Source organism: Loxodonta africana, chromosome 2, assembly GCF_030014295.1.
Source record: "Loxodonta africana isolate mLoxAfr1 chromosome 2, mLoxAfr1.hap2, whole genome shotgun sequence".
NCBI classification, from domain to species: Eukaryota; Metazoa; Chordata; class Mammalia; order Proboscidea; family Elephantidae; genus Loxodonta; species Loxodonta africana.
Genome location: NC_087343.1, coordinates 222687053 through 222708582, shown reverse-complemented (window position 1 = coordinate 222708582; position 21530 = coordinate 222687053). Strand labels below are relative to the sequence as shown.

The window sequence follows — 21530 nt, the reverse complement described above, 5'->3', positions numbered from 1 at the left end:
TCACTACGAGTCAGAATCGACTCGATGGTAATGGGTTTGGTTTGTTTGTTTGTTTTTTCGGTCTGTCTCTCAAAACAATGCTGGTTTTCAAGGTCTTAAAGTTTCACTTTTAATCACTCACAAAAGGACAAATATGATATGATCCCACTTATAGGAAAAATCTAGATTAGGCAAGTGTATAGAGATCAAATTAGCGAGTACCAGAAGCAGGCAGGAGGGTGGGGGACAGGAGGACTCAATGCTTAGAGGACACAGGGCTTCTGTTAAGGGTGATGGTTTGCTTTGGGAATGGATAAGCGTAATGGTTAAACAACCATCGTTAATTATGATGAACATAAATGATGTCACTGAACCGTGCCTGTGAAGATTGCTGAAATGTCAAATGTTTGGTGACGTAGAAATATTTACCACAATACAAAAAGGAGTAAAAAAAAAAAAATTCACTTTGCCTCAACAGGTTTTGTTATCATAACTCACTTTGAAGTCCGTCACGTATGCAAAAGAGATTTTAAGAGTCCTATTTTTGCCATCCAGCTCCATAACATTTCCAAGGATGGGACTTGGAATCTCTTAAGCTCCTCCTTTGTCTTCAGAGCAACCTGACAAGATCGCCATTTTCTTCTGTTACGAGTTTAAAACGCTAAGGCTGACTTCATTCCATGGGCTCTTGGCGTCTCGTGATGCAAGACAGCGTGGGTCAACCCCCCGCCCCCGCCCGTCTGCCTAAGAGTGAGGTACCACTAGATGCCAGGGTGGTGTAAATGGTTAACACACTCAGCTGCTAATCACAAGGCTGGAGGTTCAAATTCACCCAGAGGCTCCTTGGAAAAAAGGGCTGGCGATTTACTTTGGAAAAATCAGCCACTGAAAACTCTGCGGAGCATCGTTCTGCTCTGACACACACAGGGTTGCTGTAAGTTGGAGTCGACTTGACGGCAACTGGGTCACTAAGTTCAAAGAAATTCTCCAAGAATTTATTTGCCAAGAAATTAATATTTCTTCCAGAGGGGGTGTTTTTTGGAAGCAATTGGCCAATATTTGAAAGATTATTGGTGACCCCATGCACAACGGAACAAAACCCTGCCTGGTCCTGCACCAACCCCAGGATAGGTTATGTGATCCACAGGGTTGTCACTGGCTAAATTTGGGGGAGTAGATCAGCAGGCCTTTCTTCCTAGTCTGTATAAGTCTAGAAGATCTGCTGAGACTTGTTCAGCATCATAGCAACATACAAGCCTCACCTGACAGGTGAGTGACAGCTGAGCGTGAGGTGCATTGGCCAGGAACCAAACCCGGGTCTCCGGCATGGAAGGCGAGAATTCTACCACTGAACCACCGCTGCCTTCGGGTGGTCTACTAGCTCCAGGGAATTCAGTTTCAACACTGGTTTGTGCGACATTCCTTTCAATGATGTCGTATCTTTGCAAAGTTGGGTTTTAAAGGTTGCTGTGATAAAAAAAGCAATTACTGATATAAGGGACAAAACTATGGGACCTAATTTAAAAAAATAAAAAAGATTATCAAACACAACTACAAATCCATGAACAACAGAGAGCAAATTAGATAACTCAGACCACCCAAAAATCAAATACATTAAATGCTTGTGTTCATTGAAAGAGTGAAAAAACAACCTACAGGTTGGGAAAAAATCTTCAGGAATGACATATGTGATAAGGGTTTAATCTCTAAAAAATATAGAAAACTTAAAAACTCAACATCAAAAAGGCAAACAATCCAATTAAAAAATGGCAAAAGGCCATGAAGAGACACCCCACCAAGGCGGACGCTGAAGCAGCAAACACTTGAAGAGGTACTTACGTTCATTAGCCACTAAACCAAGACTAAACCCATTGCCCTCAAGCTTTGATTCCAACTCATAGCGACCCTACAGGACAGAGTACAACTGTCCCCACAGGGTTTCCAAGGCTGTAACCTTTAGGAAAGCAGACGGCCAGGTCTTTCCTCCCACAGGGCGGCAAGCGGAGGGTGGGTTTGAATTGCGGATCTTTGGTTACCAGCCAAGCACTTAATTAAGCATTGCGCCACTGTGCGGCCGTGGCTTGACTTGTGGCTCCATGTGCCTCCTCACCACGTTTTAAGACTAAACCCAGTGCCGTCGAGTCGATTCCGACTCTTAGCGACCCTAAAGGACAGAGTAGAACTGCCCCATAGAGTTTCCAAGGAGCACCTTTGAGGGAGCTGATTCCAGCTGTGGGGTGCTGGCTTCACTCTGAGCCAGCCCAAGGCAGACTTCAGGATCAAACGGAGCCACTCACTGACAAGGCCAACATTTTTCCAGGGACTCTGAGGAAGACAAAGATGAAAAAGACTCAGAGTTGAAAATCTCACAGAGCAGACAAATGGAGGGCCTGGATGGTGCAAACAGTTAATGTGCTCAGCTGCTAACCAAAAGTTTGGAGGAGGTTTGAGTCCACCCAGGGATGCCTCAGAAGAAAGGCCTGGTGATCAGCTTCTCAGTCTCTGATACGCATGGGGGCACCTGGAGTCAGACTGGGCTCCACGGCGGCTGATTTAATAAATGCCATTGTTTTTGCAGCACCTGGTACATGCCGTACACAGGAACACCTTGGGTCCTCGTGGCTATCCTGAGGGGGGTAACACTACTGCCCCAGTTCAGGATGAACAAACTTATCCGGGTCACAGTCCTGGGACCCCACCCCAGGCAGGCTGGCTGGAACCCCAGAGCCCTCTAATCCCATCATCTTGGCCTGCAAGCTTGGTCCATTCCCCACTTTACGATCTCAGGGAAGCCCAGTTTCCTGGCCCTGCACCCACCCACTCTGCTGGGTCAAACAGCCTTGGCTTCGGTTCTGTTCATTCTCCTGGCCAGGCAGGCCATGAGGCTAAACAGCCCACCACAGAGAAGGGGACGTGCTGCCTCTCTGAGCTGGTGCACCCGGAAGGCCTGAGCTAAAGGGATCTCCTAGTGACAGGTGCTGACAGTCAATGTCCTACGTAGAAGGAAATAGGACTTTTATGGGAAAGGCCAAGAGAATCTTCTTGCCCGTCTCCTCCCAGGGCTCACCTGCATTCCCCGGGCAGGTCAGCCCAGGTCTTCTCTTCGATTCATGCCTTCTGTGCTCATGTCTGTAATGTGGTGGCTCACAGGACTAAAAACAATCATGTGAACTCCCTACTGTGTGCCTGGTGATGCCCTATCACTTTATACTCACGATGCACGGTGATTGATTTCATCCTGACTGCGCTGAGCCCCTCGCCCATGCCAGGCACTTCACAGACATGGAATCCAAGGTGTTAAACTGGCCCTCGGTGTGAGTAAGTGCTCAGCTATAAACCGAAAGGTTGGAAGTTTGAGCCCACACAGAGGCACCTAGGAAGAAAGGCCTGCCAAACTACTTCTGAAAAATTGAAAACCCTGTGGAGCACAGTTCTACTCTGACACACATGGGGTGGCCATGAGTAGGAACTGACTCCATGACAACCGGTTTTGTTTTTGGTATTGTTCACTTTAATGATTTTCTTAAATCAATCCACTTCTTAAAATGTATTAAAAATGAAACTTTACTTTTATACATGCAAGTGGCAATCTCACCTGCCTTATCTATAAAAACAAATGGCCATTAAAATAACAAGTGCTTACCTGTAATCCCTGAGGGTTCAGGACCTCACCTTCAAAATCTCTTCCAGGAAGTTTATTTTCCTTTTACATATTGGGAGACTGAGGCTTGGGGAGAGTTTGGTGACGTGTCTAGGGAACACAGCTGAGTCTGCAGAGGAGCTGGGGTTCCAAGCCCGGTCCACCCAGTCCTGGCTGTGGTATTCAAGGCCGGAGCCTGCAGTAGACACGCCATAAATATTTGTAGAGTGAAGCAGGCAGACGATTAAACAAATGAAATTAAAGCGTTTTATTACTTGCCTTGTGTGGACTGTTAGTCACCCATGACTGCAGAGCTGCGTGCCAGCGAGACTCTAGAGTCTAGAAGGAGTTATGGGTGCTGTGGCTGAGCCCCGGAGACAAGGCGGGTGATGAATTTTCTGGTCAATTCATTTTTTTTTTCCTACCAAAATAACATGTTTACTTTCCAGTTATTTTTATATTCAAGATCCCAAGTATTTTTAAGATGTTAGTTTACATGTTAGTCCCTGGGTGGTGCAAATCTTAGCTAACTGAAAAGTTGGCAGTTTGAATCCACCCAGATGTGCCTCAGAAGAAAGTTGGAAGTTTGAGCCCACACAGAGGCACCTAGGCGATCTGCTTCCGTAAAGATTACAGCCAAGAAAACCCTATGGAGCTCAGTTCCACCCTGTAGCACATGAAGTTGCCATGAGCTGGAATCAATGCAAGGGCAACTGGTTTGGTGTTTTTGTTATTCCCTTTTTTAGCTTGTATGTTATTTACATTTGCATAAACAAGCTTAGTATAATTTTTGCCTCCTCAGTCTCAAGGAGACCACATTTAATTTCAAGATTTTGTGTTCAAGGTTGTGCCTGCCCGGGCTTTCTAAGAGGCCCCCAAGCAACTAAAAAGCCCCTCAAGCAACTACTGCGGTGTTCAGAGGTGTTAGCTGGGTGTTCAGAGGTGTTAGCTGCCCTGAGGAGCACGCCAGGGGCAGAAGGCTGTTTATTGAGGCCGGAGCTCACACCTTCGGATGTGTGCCTCGATTGTTGGCTGTAAAATAAGATTATCCTGTGTTCAGAGGAAAATAAACTTTATAGAAGCTAAATCTGAGGCTTTGCACTAAAATTACTTTCTTCTTTGAGAACACATTTAAAGCTGTTAAAATGCTCCATTGTTCTCCCCGCCCTCATTCATTCCGTTTGGCCAAGAACAATTCTTCCTGTACAGTTGTACAGTAATGAGTGGTTTTTAGACGTTGAAGTTTATGATTATATCGCCTGATCTCCCAGCCCCCTGGTGTCTTTACGAATCTGATTGGCCTTTTCCAATAGCAGAGGGCGTCCAAGCTGGAAATTATTTTCCCCAAAGGTGGAAAAACTTCTTTCCTTTTCAAAAAAAGGTTACTTATGTATAATTCCGTTTACCTAACATTTTGGAAATGACAAAATTTTAAAAATGGAGGAAAAAGATTCGTGGTTGCCAGGGTTTGTGTGTGGGGTGGGGTGCGATTTTAAAGGGGCAACAGGAGGGATCCTTACGGTCATGGAAACGTTTCTTGTTTTCACTGTGCTGGTGGATAGCTGAACCTAAACAGGTGATAAAGTTGCGCAGAATTTAACAAACATGTGCAAACGAGCGCAAGAGAACTGGGAACAGAGGAGTAAAATCTGTGGCTTGTATCAAAGTCAATACCCTAGTTGTGATGCTACACTTTAGCTTTGCAAAATGTTAAACCTGGGGAAAACTGGGCAAAGCGTATGATTTCTTACACCTGCATATGAATCTACAATTACCTTGAAAAAAAAAAAAGAAAAAGTAAGTCACCTGTCCCACAGGCCCCGGGCCCTCCTCACGCTCCGCGGCCCCCAAGGGGACGCAGCGTCCCCATTTCTAGGTCCATCGGTCCGTCTACATTGGACTTGGGGTGGGGGGAGGGACGGGCGGGCCCGGCGGGGGCGGGGTGCTCGAGGGAAGTGACGTCACGGGAGGGGCGGGGCGCGCACCTAGGCACCTGGGCGGCCGCGGCTGCGCCGGGCGGCGGCTAGAAGCGCGCGATGGAGGCCGAGTGCGGGAGCCCGTGGGCGCTGGGGCTGCTGCGCACCTTCGAAGCGGGCGAGTTCAAGGGCTGGGAGAAGGTCGGCTCAGGCGGCTTCGGGCAGGTGTACAAGGTGCGCCACGTCCACTGGAAGACGTGGCTGGCCATCAAGTGCTCACCGAGCCTGCATGTCGACGACAGGTCAGTGGCCCGGGCGGGGCGCCGCGGCGCGGGGGTTGGCGACCCGGTGGGTGTCTCCACGGCCGGCTGTGGCCGGGCCCGGGCTGGATTCCGGGGCTCTACGGCACTCACCTGAGTTACCTGCGGAGCCACCTCCAGAAAGAAAGAGACAGCGTCAGCTCGACCGACCCGGGCCAAGGGACGGCGGAAGGGGCTTGGCGAGCGTCGGGGCTTCGGGCCATCAGCGTCTCCGGGGCGCTGGGGTCGGGAGGGGGCGGTGGCGTCGGCCGGAGACCTCGCCATTGATGCTTTGTGCGGCTTTCCAGCCCCTGTTCCTAGTGCGGTCCTGGGAAACTCGGGGCTGTCAGTGAGCCTGGGACTCGCTTCCCCGCCACAAAGAACTGGTGGCTTTTTGTTGTCCCAGCCCGGAACCGGCCTGCGCGCTGCGGTCTGGCCGGCCTTGGAACAATTGCGGTGTAGGATTTGGGCATTACTTAGCCCCGTGCGCTCACGTAGTAATTTACACTGGAGCACAAATTGCTGTAAGACGGTAATTATTTCGGTCGGAAGCTCTGGCTTGGCACGGGTACGGCTCTCTCGGTGCCCGGACGCGCGCATTGAGGCTGCGGGGTGCGGGCCTGCCGGGGCTGGGCAGGGGACCGGGGCCCGGGCAGGGGACCGGGGCCGGGCAGGTTACTGGGGCCGGCCGGGAGCTTTTCCTCCGCACGCTCTCGTTTTTAGCCAAATTCCTTTCCAGGCTGAGCGTCTGGGGAAGGGGCCTGTTTGGTGGCCATGCCATCGGGCCCCACAGCACCAATTACCTCGTCCCAAAACCGGAACGGAATTTTGCCTCTCACCGCCCCCCGCCCCCAGAAGTGCCCAAGTTAATAAGGAGGACTACAAGGAACGCAGAGACGTCCTCTGTTAAATTCGATGGGTCGGTTGTGGATGCGCTTAATTTCAGGGGTGGTAGGGAACGGAGGGACTTAAAAACAACTTTTTGTGTGTGTGTGTGTGGATTTCACCATTTATTGTTGAGTTTTAATAATTTACATGTCAGCTTCAAATTAGCACACTGGTACCGCTTATCCTTTAATGAACTTTGTATTCTACGTGGAAGTTATTTCTCTTTGTATTCAACTGGTGGCTTTTAGCTGTAAGCCTCAAACCCAGTGATTCTCGGAAACTTTAGTGCTTTGGTGTGGTGGTGACAAGTGTCCTAGAAATACCACTAGCTCAGGTGGAAGCTTGCCGAACCTCTGCAAACTCTTAACTGCCTTCCTCTCTCTACGACTGGTCCTGGGAACTTCTCAGGCCAGAAGGGGCGCTGTGGTTATTTTAATGAAATCCAAAACCTTTTGAATACCAGCCAGTGGTTGGATTCTGGAAAACACGGTGTGCTCCATAGGGGCATTTTTGTGCTCTCCGGGACCGTTGTCTGATGGAGTCTCTAGTCAGAGTGAGCTCGGTTTGTAGGTGCAAGCTTTTATGTGATTTCTTGTACTGGAAAAGTAGCGTAAACAGCACCTCTCCAGGCTGACTCATCAGCCAGATGCCTAGAATTTTCTGTTATTTTCAACAACCAGCCCCTTGGTTCTTGGGTGGCCTACTTGGAAGGAGGGTTTTTCTACTTAAGGCGGGCCACTTAGGCTTTTGCGTCGCCTGGTTGGAACACTGTTTTGTCCTTTACCTGGAAGCCTTTCCTGCCGTGCCTGACCAGGCAGGTGGTGGCTTGCACTGGGCTGTGATGGCAAGGTCAGCATGGCCCAGCAGGAAGCGTCTCACCTGCAGGTCGCTCGAGGCAGGCATTTGCAGCAATGGTTGGTTTCTTTGAGAAGATGGTCACACGCCTGCTCTTTTTAAAGAAGGCGACTCCTTTAGATTCATTATTGACCATGCGGGCTTGCGGTTCTGGTTAGGAATTTGTGTTGGTCCTTCTATGGTGGGAGTCCCTGGGTGGTGGAAATGGTTAAGCCCTTGACTACTAGTAGCCAAAAGGTTCAAGCCCGCCCAGAGGCACCTTGGAAGACAGGCCTGGGGATCTGCTTCTGAAAGGTCACACACAGCCTTGAAAGCCCTGTGGAGCAGTTCTACTCTGCACACAGGGAATCACCATGGGTTGGCGACAACTCAGCGACTAACAACAGCAGCCGCTATGGTGCAGGAGGAGCTGGTTCGACTCAGTCTTACACGGTGGTTGCATTTAGACCTTGGTGTAGTCAGTCACTGAGTCCTGTCCACCTTGGCAGGTGGGCCCTAGTGCTGCTTTGATGAGCTGCCTCCCAGCCCCACCTGCAGTTTGCAAGGTGTTCCCTGGAGTGTGGAATAGGGTTTTCCTGATGTTCCTGAGTGCCCCCAGCCCTGTGGCCCTGCCCAGCTAAGTCTTATCTCCTCTGATGGAGGGACTGCACCCCTTACCCCTGCCGAGGCTCCATCCTCCAACGAGATGCAAGAGATCAGAAGGCATTTTATGGCGCTTCCACTTGTCACACAGGCACCCACCACAGGTGCTGGGCGAGCTGGTGTCCATTCCTCGGCCAGGGCTACTTGTCCCTCAAGGTGGGCTGGGGCCTCTTGGCTCCCCCCTAGAGCCCCGTCTGTCTAGCAGGCCCTGATCCCCAGTACCCATTCCAGAGTCCTCATGGCAGAGGGCATGTCTGTGCAGGAAAGGTTGGGGCTACTGAAACACCTGCCCAGGGGACCATCAGGTAGTCCTCAGTGACCCCCCCGTACCCCCCATTTATTCACATTTCCCCACTCATGGGTGCCTTATGAGGCTCGGTGGCCTCGGGAGGACCTTGTCTCTGGTGGCTTTGGGGAGGTCTCTAGCTTCCCTGGCTTGACCCTCCTTAGGGGCTGTGGGGACTGGGATGCGATGTAGGCGTTGGCTCCTGTTGCTAGGCAGAAAAAAAAAGTGAGCCCAAAGGCCCAATTTCTCCCCAGGCCTCCCCTCCCCGCCCCAGCCCGACCGTGAGAGAGGAAGCCCAAAGAGCAACAACAAAGCAGCAGCTAGGGCAGCTTTTGCAGTCGGCTAGTCGGGGCGAGCCTGAGCAAACCCCGCATTCGTAGCTGCAGTGCTGTCAATCGGACAAGCCCGCTTCTTGTCGGTTTTAAAAACAGCAGTGTGGGAACTCCTCCAAGTGCCCTGGGAACTAACTGGCTTCGTGCGGAGCGAAAAGCCCTCGCCTGAGAGGCATCTGCTAACATAACGATGAAAACATTTTTCCCTGTCGCCTTTTCCGAAAGGTGGTTCCCAGCTTTCTCCTTCTGAGGAGTTCTTTGTTACCGGAGCATCTTCTACACGCCCCATCCTTTTTCCCTCTGCCCGCAGTTTACGGGTGCTCCGTCTGAAGATGTGTCCCAGGGCCCGCTGCTTTTCCCCTTTCCGAGGTAAATAGTTCTAGAGAGGGAAATGCGCTTCCGCTGGTCTTTGGAATTTCCAAGGAGGAGACCTCGTGGTGTCTCCAGAAAGCATCCTTCAGAAATGGACGGTGTGATGATATTTTCGCTCTTTCTGCTCTGATAGCCTCCTGGGCGTTTTAGGCCAGCCCTAAGCAAGGAGGAAATGGAACTGATGTAAATGGTATTAAGAACCAACCAAACCAGTTGTCATTGAGTTGATTCGACTCCAGAACAATGGAATCTGGAGCCTGGGTCCTGTTAGTGGCCAGAGAGTTGCTCTCTAGCAACAAGAGGGGCCCTGGGGGAGTTTTCAGAACATTCTAGCCCTAAAGCAGTACTAGGAACCCTTTCCCTGAACATCAAAGGGGAAGACGTTTTCGAAATGATTGCAGAAGAGAAGCATGACCTCATCCCCCCTGAATTCTGCCTCGTCGGGAATACATGTTAAGGTGGTGCTTTAATTAAGACTGATGTCAGTGGGTGCTAATGGCCTGAAAATGGACATTTCACTGGTAACAGTAGAAAATGCCGTTTGATGATGACGTGAACACAAGCCTTGGCACCGTGGTGTGTGTTTGGGATGTTTCCCGGCCTCCTACCCCCACCACCAAGGCTCCTGTTTTTAAGATATCAGTGGACGTAATAATAATGAGCCCTGGTGGCTCAGTGGTTAAGTGCTCAGCTGCTAACCAAAAGGTCTGTGGTTCAAACCTACCCAGAGGCTCTGCAAGGAGCAAAGACCTGGCAATCTGCTCCCATAAAGATTATAGCCTAGAAAACCCTATGGGGAGGCAGTTCTACGCTGTCCTATAGGGTCACTATGAGTAGAAATCAACTCGATGGCACACCACAACAACCAATTAAAAAAGAACAAAAACCGTTGCTGTTGAGTTGATTTTGACTCATAGTGACCCTATAGGACAGCGTAGAACTGCCTCTTAGGGTTTCCAAGGAGCGCCTGGGGGATTTGATCTGCCATCCTTTTGGTTAGTAGCTCTTAACCACTTCGCCACCAGAGTTTTCAACACCACGACAACGGTCAGTAGTAAATCTACAGTTCTTTCTGTGCGGTCACCAGCACAAACCAGAAACACTGTGTAGAGGAAAAAAGTTTTTATAAAAATATAACTGCCCCTTGACAAACAATTGATGGTTTCTTCCTCTTTACCCACCACTTTATAAATTCTTAATCAGAAATGTCTTCTTGCTGTTTCCCCCGAGCCCAGAGGCCCATTTTAGACTCATTGAATTGCAAATACTGCTGGAGACGTCCCTCTGATCTGTGCAAGGCTGTGGCTTCCTGCGGGTATGTGTGTTTCTTGAGCTATTGAAGAAAGAGACTGAAGGGACGGGGCCAGTTCAGTCATTTGGATTTGGGCCCACCAAAAACAAAACCTGTTGCCGACTAGAAGTGGGCAGTGTTAGCGAGAGACACAGGAAGGTGATCTGTAGCCCTTCCTTGTCATTTTTGTTATAAAAACCAAAAAACCAAACTTGTTGCCATCGAGTCAATTCCAACTCATAGCAATCCTGTAGGACAGAGAACTGTCTCATAGGGTTTCAAAGGAGTGGCTGATGGATTCCACCTGCCAACCTTTTGGTTAGCAGCTGAGCTCTTAACCACCAGGGCTCAGGATTTGGGGTCGGTGGTGACTACGGAATTTCACAACAGGGTGTTTTTTTTTTTTTTTGAGTGGTGCACATGATTAACACATTTGGCTACTAGCTGAAAGGTTGGAGGTTCAGTCTGCCACAGGCACCTCGGAAGAAAGGCCTGGCAATCCACCTGTGAAAGATCAGCTGTTGAAAACACTGTGGAGCAGAGTTGTCCTCTGATAATCATGAGGATGCCATGAATCAGTTGATTCAATGACAATTTTTTTTTTTTTTTTTTTTTTAGTTTTGGTGACTGACTAATGAACAGAATGATAATATTCTGTGAATATGCCGGCCATTCTGAACAAAAGTCAGCACTGGCAGGCGAGGGCACACCAGCTAATCCACTCCCAGGCAGGGTGCATCCGTTGTTCCTGTGAACAACCATGTGCCAGGGACCCCTCCACCAGAACCTGGGGAGGCATGGCCACCCCAGGGCCTGTCTGCCTAGGTCTGACTGAGACTTCAGGAAGAGATGACGTTGCCCCTGGAGACAGTGACTTGTTTTCCAGGAGAGCTTGTTTTCTGGAGGAAGTGCCTGGTAATGCATGATCTCCGGAACAGGGACATCCCTTTCTGCTCCCTTGAGGCTGCTGTGCAAAGCCTGCTTGCCGTGTCTCCGTTGAAGTTCAGGCTGTGATCAGCTTTCAGGTGCAAACCAGCGGTGTGGTCTGTCTTTGTTTGTAAATGAGATCTCTGTATAGGGTCGCAAGCTTAACTAGGAGTTGAAGTTAACTCAAAGGCAGTGGGGTTTGGTTTTTGGGATGGTTCTGAGGAAAGGGCCTGGGGCAGGGGAGGGAGGTAGCGAAAACTTGCCGAACTGGTGCAGAGGGTGGAGTGAAGTGCTGCCAAGCACTGCAGGGAGCCTCTAATGAGGGGAGTCTCTAATGAGCTCGCCATCAGGAGTCACCTGGGTTTATGTATTGAGCCCTTTGGGCAAATGGAAGAAGCACTTTACTTGCAGAGTGGCTCGGAGATTCCACTTACTAAGATATTCCATCTTAATTGATTTTGTTCTCAAAATACCTCTTTGCGTTCCGGCACACTTGGCTTGGGTGGGGGGCACTCTCAGACTGTTGAAAGCGGAAAGGTGGTCTTGTCATTGGCCACCCGAATCCTCAGCACCGCAAACCCAAGGGAGGCACGTCCTATGCTGCTTCACCTGGAAGTGCGTCTCCTGAATCCTGGCAAAGGGCGTGTCAATGCCACCTGGCCCAGGGCCCCTTGGAGGAGCACCCACACTGGTGTGGGCAGGGGGAGCAAGCTGGCCACTTTTTAAAAGAAAGTAGAAGCAGTGGGGCACAAATACAAATCATGAAGCTGATTCTTAGTAAAATATACAACAGAAGCAGCATCTGGTTAAAGGGACAGTGCAGGTCCTTAGCCCAGGGTGTTTTCCCAGGCAGAGGGGAAATGAGAGGTGTTGCTTTTTTTCTCCTCCTTAAGCCGCTGATTTCATTTTAAAAGATGCTTGAGGTCAATACCAGCCCTTGGCTTTCCTTGTCTTCCGGTGCCTGTTAGGCTGGAGTGGGGTCGGGAGTCCCACCAGCCTGGCTGGGGCTTGGTCACCGTGCCTGGGCTGACCCCACATCTGGCCCAGGCCTAGTGGGGACTTGCTGAGGGCCCCCACAGCTGGATTATGCCCAGAGGCATAATCCATTCATGCTTCCCATGCATTCACATAACCAGGGCGCTAAGGGGCATGGTGTGCTGAACTCAGTTCTATTGCATAATAATTTAGCTTCGCTTCTAATACTGAGGTCAGTGGGATTCTTTGCCCCCTGAGCATGCTCACAGTGGGACTCTTGCCTCTCCCACCCCTGTTCCTTCTGCAAGATTCCCACTCCCATAGCTGGTCCCCACCACCGCCTGGGCTCTTGGTGGGGACACAGGAGCGTTCTTGCCTCCTGTCCTGCCACAGCCAGGCCTCACCCAGGCCCCTTGTTTTCCCTTCCGCGGATGTCAGCCAGATCGGCTTCCTCCTGCGCCACTTCTGCAGCCAAGCCTCAGGCCCACCGTGCCCCCTGGACCCTGGTAGCCCAGAGTCCGTCTAGGTGTCCCTTCTCTTTTCAGTGCCCCCAGCCCCACTCCACATCCAGCAGCCCAGACTCACATCTGAACACACCGTCGCTGCTGTAAACCATCAGGCAGGGTCAAAGCCCAAGTCCTGCCGCGGCTGTGAGGTCCCGCGAGGCCTGACGCTGTCCCCCCACGCTGATAACCTTCGGATCCTCCAGAGAGCTGGCCCTTTGCCCCCTCGGGCCCTGGCATGTGCTTCTCCTGTGCCTCCCTCACATGTGCCTCCTTCACTTGGGCCCCGCACCTGGGCCTCCCTCACCTGTACCTCCTTCACCTGGGCCTCCCTCACCTGTACCTCCTTCACCTGGGCCTCCTTCACCTGGGCCCCCTCACCTGTGCCTCCTTCACCTGTGCCCCCCATCTGTACCCCTTCACCTGTGCCTCCCTCACCTGTGCCTCCCTCACCTGGGCCTCCTTCACTTGGGCACCGCACCTGGGCCTCCTTCACGTGGGCCTCCCTCACCTGTGCGCCCCATCTGTACCCCTTCACCTGTGCCTCCCTCACCTGTGCCTCCCTCACCTGGGCCTCCTTCCCCTGTACCTCCCTCACCTGTGCCTCCTTCATCTGGGCCTCCTTCACCTGTGCCCCCTCATCTGTACCCCTTCACCTGTGCCCCTTCACCTGTGCCCCCTCACCTCTTCCTCCCTCACCTGGGCCTCCTGGGCAGGTTCTCAGCTTCTCAGAGCCTTCCTCGTGGCCCTTTCCTGCATTCCTTTCCCCACTCTAAATCAGGGTCCCCGTTTATTCTCTCAACTGCATCCCCACCCCCATACTTTTCTTTCAAAGTACTTAGGTTTTCTAACTACACTTTTTTGGGGGGCATGATTATCCATCTTCTGGGTAGCCCTGGTGGCGCAACAGTTAAGTGCTCAACTGCTAACCGAAAAGTTGACGGTTTGAACCCCCCCGCGGCTCCATGGGAGAAAGACCTGGTGATCTGCTCCCGTAAAGGTTACAGCCCAGAGGAATCTCGTGGGGCAGCTGTCCGTCGTCACCTGGGGTTGCTGTGAGTCAGGGTCAGCTCCACGACACCCAACGCCAACACCCATCTTCTCCAGAAAGTAAACGTAAGGAAGGCAAGACCAAGTCTCTTTTGTCAGGAATCCCAACATGCAGTACCTACTCAGTAAATGCTTTCCATGAATTAATTTTAATTAGAAACGGTTTAAAATAAAGGTAAACTAAAAAATAAAGTAATAAAAGAAAATGAAGGTAAACTAAGAGCTAGGACTACAGTCGGCCGTTCAGCCTGTGGTAGTTTATTGTAACGGCGACTGAAAGCGCACCTGTACCAGGGGTTCTCCACCTCTGTGCTGTTGACATGTGGGGCCAGGTCGTTCCTCACTGCGGGGACGTCCTGTGCACTGCAGGATGTTTACCAGTGTCCCTGGCCTCCACCCACCAGGTGCCAATAGCCCCCCTGAGCTGTGACAACCAAAACTGTCTTCAGGCGTTAGAGTCAGCCTAGTTGAATCCCACTCTCTACCCCCTGGAGCCCTCTGCCTGGGCCACCGAGCAGCCCCAGGCGTGTGCTCACCTGTGACCCAGTTCGCAGCTGTAAGAGTTGGACTGAGGCAGCCAGAGAGGCCGAAGGTCTCCTCTGAGTGTCCGGTGCCTGCATGAGCTTCCTGGCGAGAGCTCAGCACACACAGAGCCTCGGTGCTGCAGCTCTTGGTAAACAGTATCATGCAGGGGGAGTCCCTGGGTGGGGCAAATGGTTAACTTGTTCGGCTGCTAACTGAAAGGTTGGAGGTTGAAGTCTACCCAGAGGCGCCTTGGAAGAAAGGCCTGGTGATCTACTTTCGAAAGAATCAGCCACTGAAAACCCCATGGAGCACAGTTCTAGGCACATGGGGTCGCCATGGTCGGGACTGACTGATGGCAGCTGTTACTGGCGTCATGCAGGGACTTCTCCTTACCTCCTGCCCTCCTTCCATAGAGCGTTTTCTCCTAACTCTAAGGGAAGCCTGGGAGCACGTCCCAGGTGGAGGTCTCGCCCTGGTGGCCCAGTTCCTGATTCTCCAGCCAACTAGGAAGTTGGAGCAGGTGCTGGCTTAGTGGTTTCCTAGCGGCGGCTGCAGGGTTAGCACTGGGAGTGGTGTTTGCCACAAAGCAGCAGCAGACAGCATCACAGTTCCAGGGGGAGCCTGGGTGGGAACCAAGCCGCTTCCTGGGTTGCGGGCGGGCCTTGTTGCGGACCCTGCACTCTGAACGGATCACCTGGAGGCCGCCTCCCCCACTGCCTGTACTGCCTGTGCGCAGAGGCTCCTAAGCCCCCAGCTCCAGTAGGCCAGGGTCTCTCCAGGTGAGGTTCTGGCAGTTTCCTTCAGAGGAGCTTTTTAGAAAGCAGGTTGCCCAGCCCCAACCCAGAACAACAGAGCCAGTTTCTCAAGGAGTGGGGCCTGGGGATCTTCATTGCAGCAAGCTCGCCTGGTGATTTCTACTGTGTACAGGTTTAGGAGCTGCTGACCTAGTTTGTACATGTCCAAAAGGTGCCCTCATGGAATCTAGCCTTTTTCCCGAGTGCACTCGGGGACTCCTGACCTAGAATGCTAACACAGACCATTGCCCTGGGATTTTAATCTGCATTACATGAGCTGAACCAGAGAAGAGATCTTAGCCCACGGCTGGGCAAACTTGCTCGGTGAAGGGCCAGAGGGTAAATAGTGAACTCTGCCCCAACTTCCTAACTCTGCTGCTGTGGTGTAAAACAGACACAGACAATGCACAGATGAGTGCAAGTGGCTATGTTACCGAAAAAAAAAATTATTTACAAATACAGGGGGCAGGCTGGACTTGGCCCTCCGACTGTAGTTTGCAGACCCCCACTTTAGACTCATGTTGTTCCATTAATTGAAGTGTGAGGTTGAATTCAGGAATAATTGGGCTGGCCAAAGTGTTGGATTTAAACAGAGAAGGGGAGTTGGGTCCCCTAGGATAGGTAGTTAGTTACAACTTTTAGTTGGAACTTCATTCTGAGACAAGGGGTTGTCGGCATTGACCTCCTGATTCTGAGACCCCGAGTGTTTGCCTTGGTTCCGTGCTACCTGTCGGTGTTCAGATAATTAGAATAATTAGAATCTCTCTCCTCATTGGCAGTGACTTTATGATGCATAGGTGTAGGACTGCAGACGTTGGGGGGGCCTGAAATTGGATTGTGTGACGTTCATGTGAGCTCTGTGTGTGTGTGTGTGTGCGTGCGCACACCCTCAAATCATTTTTTCAGCCATCTGGAGCTGGTGGTCGCTTGGCAGGGGTGTTTCATTCTGTTGGTGGGGGGTGACTGTTGCACGCTGTTCACATCTTTGAACTTTTTCAGGGAGCGCATGGAACTCTTGGAAGAAGCCAAGAAGATGGAAATGGCCAAGTTCCGTTATATCCTGCCCGTGTACGGCATATGCCACGATCCTGTCGGCCTCGTCATGGAATACATGGAGACCGGCTCGCTGGAAAAACTGCTGGCCTCGGAGCCACTGCCATGGGAGCTGCGTTTCCGTATCACCCACGAGACGGCAGTGGGCATGAACTTCCTGCACTGCATGACGCCGCCGCTCCTCCACCTGGACCTCAAGCCCGCCAACATCCTGCTGGACGCCCACTACCACGTCAAGGTAGGGGCTTGCCCGGGCTGGGTGGGGGCAGGGTGGCCAAATGGGGCTCAGAACGCTGGGTACTTCCAGGACACAGGGCAGATCCATCTCCAGGGTAATGCTGGTGAGAAGTGGCAACCTCGCGTGTGTCAGAGTAGAACTGTACTCAGTAGGGTTTTCAATGGCTGTTTTTTTTTGCATGTATATTGCCAGGCCTTTCTTCCAAGGCACTTCTGGGTGGATTCAAACTGCCAACCTTTTGATTAGTAGCCCAGTGCTTAGCCTTTTCTGCCACCCAGGGAGTCTGTTTAAATTCTGTACAAGGACAGAAAAGGAAGATGGTTCTTCGTGGGGGAAAGAACTTTAAGCAGATGCCGTTCTTGGCATGAGATATCCAGTAATTCCTAACCTTGTTGCATTTGGTGTAGACAGCATGAAAATGGTGTAGCTGGAAAATGGACCCTTAGGGATACAAGAATCGTTGCTTCAGATCCTGGCACATGACTAAATTCTGGGCATCCTGGAGAAGGAGATACGGATTCTGGTCTTAATGATAGGTTCCTGTCAGGCTGACTCCAGCTCATGGTGACCTCATGAGTGTCCAAGTGGAACTGTGCCCCGTAGGGATCTCAATGGCTGGTTTTTTGGAAGTAGATCACCAGGCATTTCTTCTGAGGCACCTCCGGGTGGACTTGAACCTTCAACCTTTTAGAGAGCAGCTGAGCGCTTAACCGTTTGCATCACCCAGGGACTCCAGTCTTAATGAGGGTCTTAGGAAATAAGACTGTGGCTCAAACGTCTCCATGTGAAACCTTTGGTTACAGAGGTTTAGAGATGTATTTCCCACGAGTGGTTTCAGGAGCTGGGGGTGGGTGGGAATGTGTGGGCTCTGAAATGGAGGCTGCAGAGCTTTGTGGGAAAAGGGGGCTCATTTGACCCTCTACCCCTACATGGAAGGAGGGTGCAGAGATTTGGAATATCCTTATAATGCAAAGCCTAAGAATTTTGCTTTTTGGGGGCGTTTATAAAACATAGAAAAAGTATGAGGGATAATATAACTTAAAATCAGGTGCCAGCCACCCAGAATTGACACTTGCTAGCATTGTCTTTTTTGCTTGGAAGCTGTGTTTCTTTGAACATGTTTTCCCTTGGGAAGGAACTTGGTGTCTAAGGTTGGATTGTTGTCTGTGCCCATGGTGGCCTCTGCTGGGGCTTTCTCCCACACAGTGACATCTACACTTCTCGGGGTACTCAGGGCTACGTGCTGGGCCACGCCATTGCTCAGTGAGTGGGACAGATGCAAGCATGATGACCTAGAAGCTTCCCTAGCTTATTTAGGGGAGCCGACGGAGGAGTTCGGCTGGCGTGCTCTGACTGCTTTACTCTTGCTGATTCCGAAGTAACTTGCAGGAAACCTCTGCTGGGCTGAGGGTCAGAGGACCCTGGGTCCAGGGGTGAGCCCTTTCCTTCTTTTATTTGGGCCTTGGTTTCCTAACCTCTGAAACAAGGGTGGGCCCAGAAGAGAGACTGCACGCGGGCTGTGCGTGGCTGCCGGCCCCGCTCACAGATTGTGGTCCCTCACCACGCTATCCTGCCAAGCGGTGCCAGCAGTGGCCAAGTCGGTCTCCAGTTTGCACAGTAAGTATAAGTTGCCTCAAAGTAGGTTTTTTCTCAATAATAGGATGTTAGCTAGAAGATAGAAGTTGTCATCAGCTGCCATTGAGTCAGTCTTATGGCAACCCCATGCACAACTGAACAAAACACTGCCTGATCCCTGCGCCATCCCCGTGATTGGTTGCACTTGGACCATTGTGATCCATAGGGTTTTTGTTGGCTGGTTTTTATAAGTAGGTGGCCCGGCCTTTCTTCCTGGTTCATCTGAGTCTGGAATTTCCGCAGAAACCTATTCAGCATCACGGCAACACACAAGCCTCTGCTGACAGATGGGTGGTGGCCGTGCATGAGACGTGTTGACTGGGAATCGAATCTTTATCTCCCACGTGGGCGGTGAGGACTCTGCCACCGAACCACCAATGCCTTATACCAAAAACCAAACCCACTGTTGTCGAGTTGATTCCGACTCATAGCAACCCTATAGGACAGAGTAGACCTGCCCCATAGGGTTTCCAAGGCTGTAAATCTTTATAGACGCTGCCACATCTTTCACCTGCAGAGTGGCTGGTGGGTTTGAACCACTGGCCTTTTGGTTCACAGCCGAGCGCTTTAACCACTGTTCCACTGGGGCTCCTCAAGGCCTTATAAAAACCAAAAAACCAAACCCAGTGCGGTCAAGTTGTTTCCAACTCATAGCGACCCTATAGGATAGAGTAGAACTGCCCCATAAGGTTTCCAAGGAGTGCCTGATGAATTTGAACTGCTGACCTTTTGGTTAGCAGCTGAGTTCTTAACCACTGCGCCACCAGAGCTCCCTATGCATTATAAAAAACAAAAAAAAACCCAAACCTGTTGCCATCAAGTTGACTCCGACCCCTAGCAACCCTATAGGACAGAGTAGAACTGCTCCATAGAGTTTCCAAGGAGCAGCTGGTGGATTTGAACTACAAACCTTTGGTTAGCAGCTGTAGCTCTTAAACCACTACAGCACCAGGGTTTCCCTATGCCTTATAAAACCAAAAAACCAAACCCGTTGCCATCGAGTCAATAGGCACTTAGTACTTGCCCCCCAAGGAAATGAGCGCTGTTCTGTGGGAAGCCAAGGGCTTGCCTTCCTTGGAGGCAGTTTCAGCATTGATTCCTGAAGTCTTCTTGCTTGAATGCCTTCTTTCCCCTCTCCGGATAAGCATCTGAGTTTGCGGGCCTGCTGGCTTTATGGCGGTTTTAATTACTGGGTGAAGATTCCGGAAAGAACGGCAGAATGCGTTAATAAGGAGCCCAGAGCGGCTCAGAGAAGAGTGAGGTCCAGGTGTCACGGGGGCTGTTTACCTGACAGAGTGTGTGACAGGAGGTGGGGTGATGGTGGGTCCAGTGCTGTCACCCCTGGCAGGGCTGGGACACCAAGCCCCCTCCTCCCTGAGGGCCTCGTCCCCAAATGCCTGCAGGGTGGGTGCTTTGTCTGACTTCTTGTTAATCAGGTGCGTTAGTCACCATCACGGAAGCCCCAGAACAAACAGAAAAATATATTTACATAACATGTTTCTTTTATTCTTAAAATAGCTAATTGGGTGTGTACAGGGCAGCAAGAACAGGAGTTTGACGATTGGAGTGTCAGCTCTTTTGTTCCTGAAGACAGAGCTTGAAAGCTTTGCATTTATTTGCCATTGGGCAATATCCAACCAAAAAATACCAAACCCATTGCTGTCAAGTCAATTTTGAGTCATAGTGACCCTGTAGGACAAAGCAGAATTGCCCTGTAGAGTTTCCAAGGAGTGCCTGGTGGATTTGAACTGCTGACCTTTTGGTTAGCAGCCGTAACTCTTAACCACTGGGCTACAGCATCCAGTGGGTGATTACGTGAACCAGTTAAACTGTAACGAGGAATCTTGAAATAAACTCGTAGGCTGACATTCTAACCGCTGGCCTGGTGCCCCTCATGTATGATCTTTTCGTAAAGACAGTGGAGTCCCTGGGTGGCGCTAATAGTTAATGAGCTAGGCTCCTAACCAAAAGGTTGGAGATTCAAGGCTACCCAGATTCCTTAGAAGAAAGGCTTGATGATCTACTTTTTCTATTTATTTTTATTGTGCTTTAAGTGAAAGTTTACAAATGTAGTCAGTATCTTAGAAAAATTTATATACACCTTGCTATATACTCCTAATTGCCCTCCCCGTAATGAGGCAGCACACTCCTTCCCTCCACTGTTTTCGTGTCCATGCAGCCAGCTCCTGTCCCCCTCCACCTTCTCATCTCCCCTCCAGACAGGAGATGCCCACATAGTCTCATGTGTCTACTTGAGCCAAGAAGCTCATTCTTCACCAGTATCATTTTCTATCCCATAGTCCAGTCCAATCCCTGTCTGAAGAGTTGGCTTTGGGAATGGTCCCTGTCCTGTGCCAACAGAAGGTCTGGGGACCGTGACCACTGGGGTCCTTCTAGTCTCAGTCTGACCATTAAGTCTGGTCTTTTTACAAGAATTTGAGGTCTGCATCCCACTGTTCTCCTGCTCCCTCAGGGGCTCTCCGTTGCACTCCCCGTCAGGGCTGTCATCGGTTGTAGCCAGGCACCATCCTGGTGATCTACTTCTGAAAACTCAGCCCCTGAAAACCCTGTGGAGCACAGTTCTGTCACACATGGGGGTCGCCAGGAGTTGGAATCAATGTGATGGCAGTTGGTCCTGACACGTACTGTTAGAAAGAACGGAGTTTTACAGCAACCTCCAGCTTTGCAAGGCTTGACGTGTTTGTGTGACCAGTAGTATAAATGTGTAAACACATTTCGAGTTAAAAATAAAATGACTTGGTTTGAAGTCGCAGGCTACACTTATATCCAGTTTGTCCAGAACAGACTGTGTTCAAAGGAACACGTGAGGGGAATGTACTGCTGTGGGTTAAAAGTCGCCTCTCTCTAAGGAAGCACAGCCCAAGCTAGCCCTTTAGTTAGCCTTGTCTGGTTTGACTCAGGAGCTGAGGGGACCACATACTTGGGGACACTGTTGAGCACTGAGCTTTCGGTCAAATTGAAGTCAGATGTGTATGGGAAAGTGCACGTGTGAATTACAAGATATTTGCTGTTGAAAGTGACTGTGACAGTGAGGATCCATGTAGGGAGGGAGGCAGGCCGCCATGAGGCAGGTCAACTGAGAAAGGCCCCTAGATGGTGTGAACAGCTTGTACCCTGGTGGCTCAGTGGTTAAGAGCTGTGGCATGCTATGGCTGCTAACCAAAAGCTGCCAGTTCGAATCCACCATCTGCTCTTTGGAAACCCTATGGGGCTGCTCTGAACTGTAGAATCGCTATGTAGTTCTGCTCTGTACTGTAGGGTCGCTATGAGTTGGAATCGACTCGGCAGCAATGGGTTTGGTTTTGGTTT

The 21530-nt window shown here is 50.8% G+C and overlaps 1 protein-coding gene across 1 annotated transcript in view; it reads left to right on the top strand.

Annotated features, from left to right (window-relative positions):
- The first annotated feature begins 5650 nt into the window (after nt 1-5650).
- The window catches only part of RIPK4 (receptor interacting serine/threonine kinase 4), a 33991-nt gene continuing 18111 nt past the window's right edge, over nt 5651-21530 (top strand). Inside the window, exons 1-2 of the mRNA XM_003418977.4 lie at nt 5651-5837; nt 16274-16565. Of these exons, the coding sequence (XP_003419025.2) occupies nt 5656-5837; nt 16274-16565 (474 nt within the window). The 5' untranslated portion in view covers nt 5651-5655. The remainder of the gene's footprint in view (nt 5838-16273; nt 16566-21530) is intronic.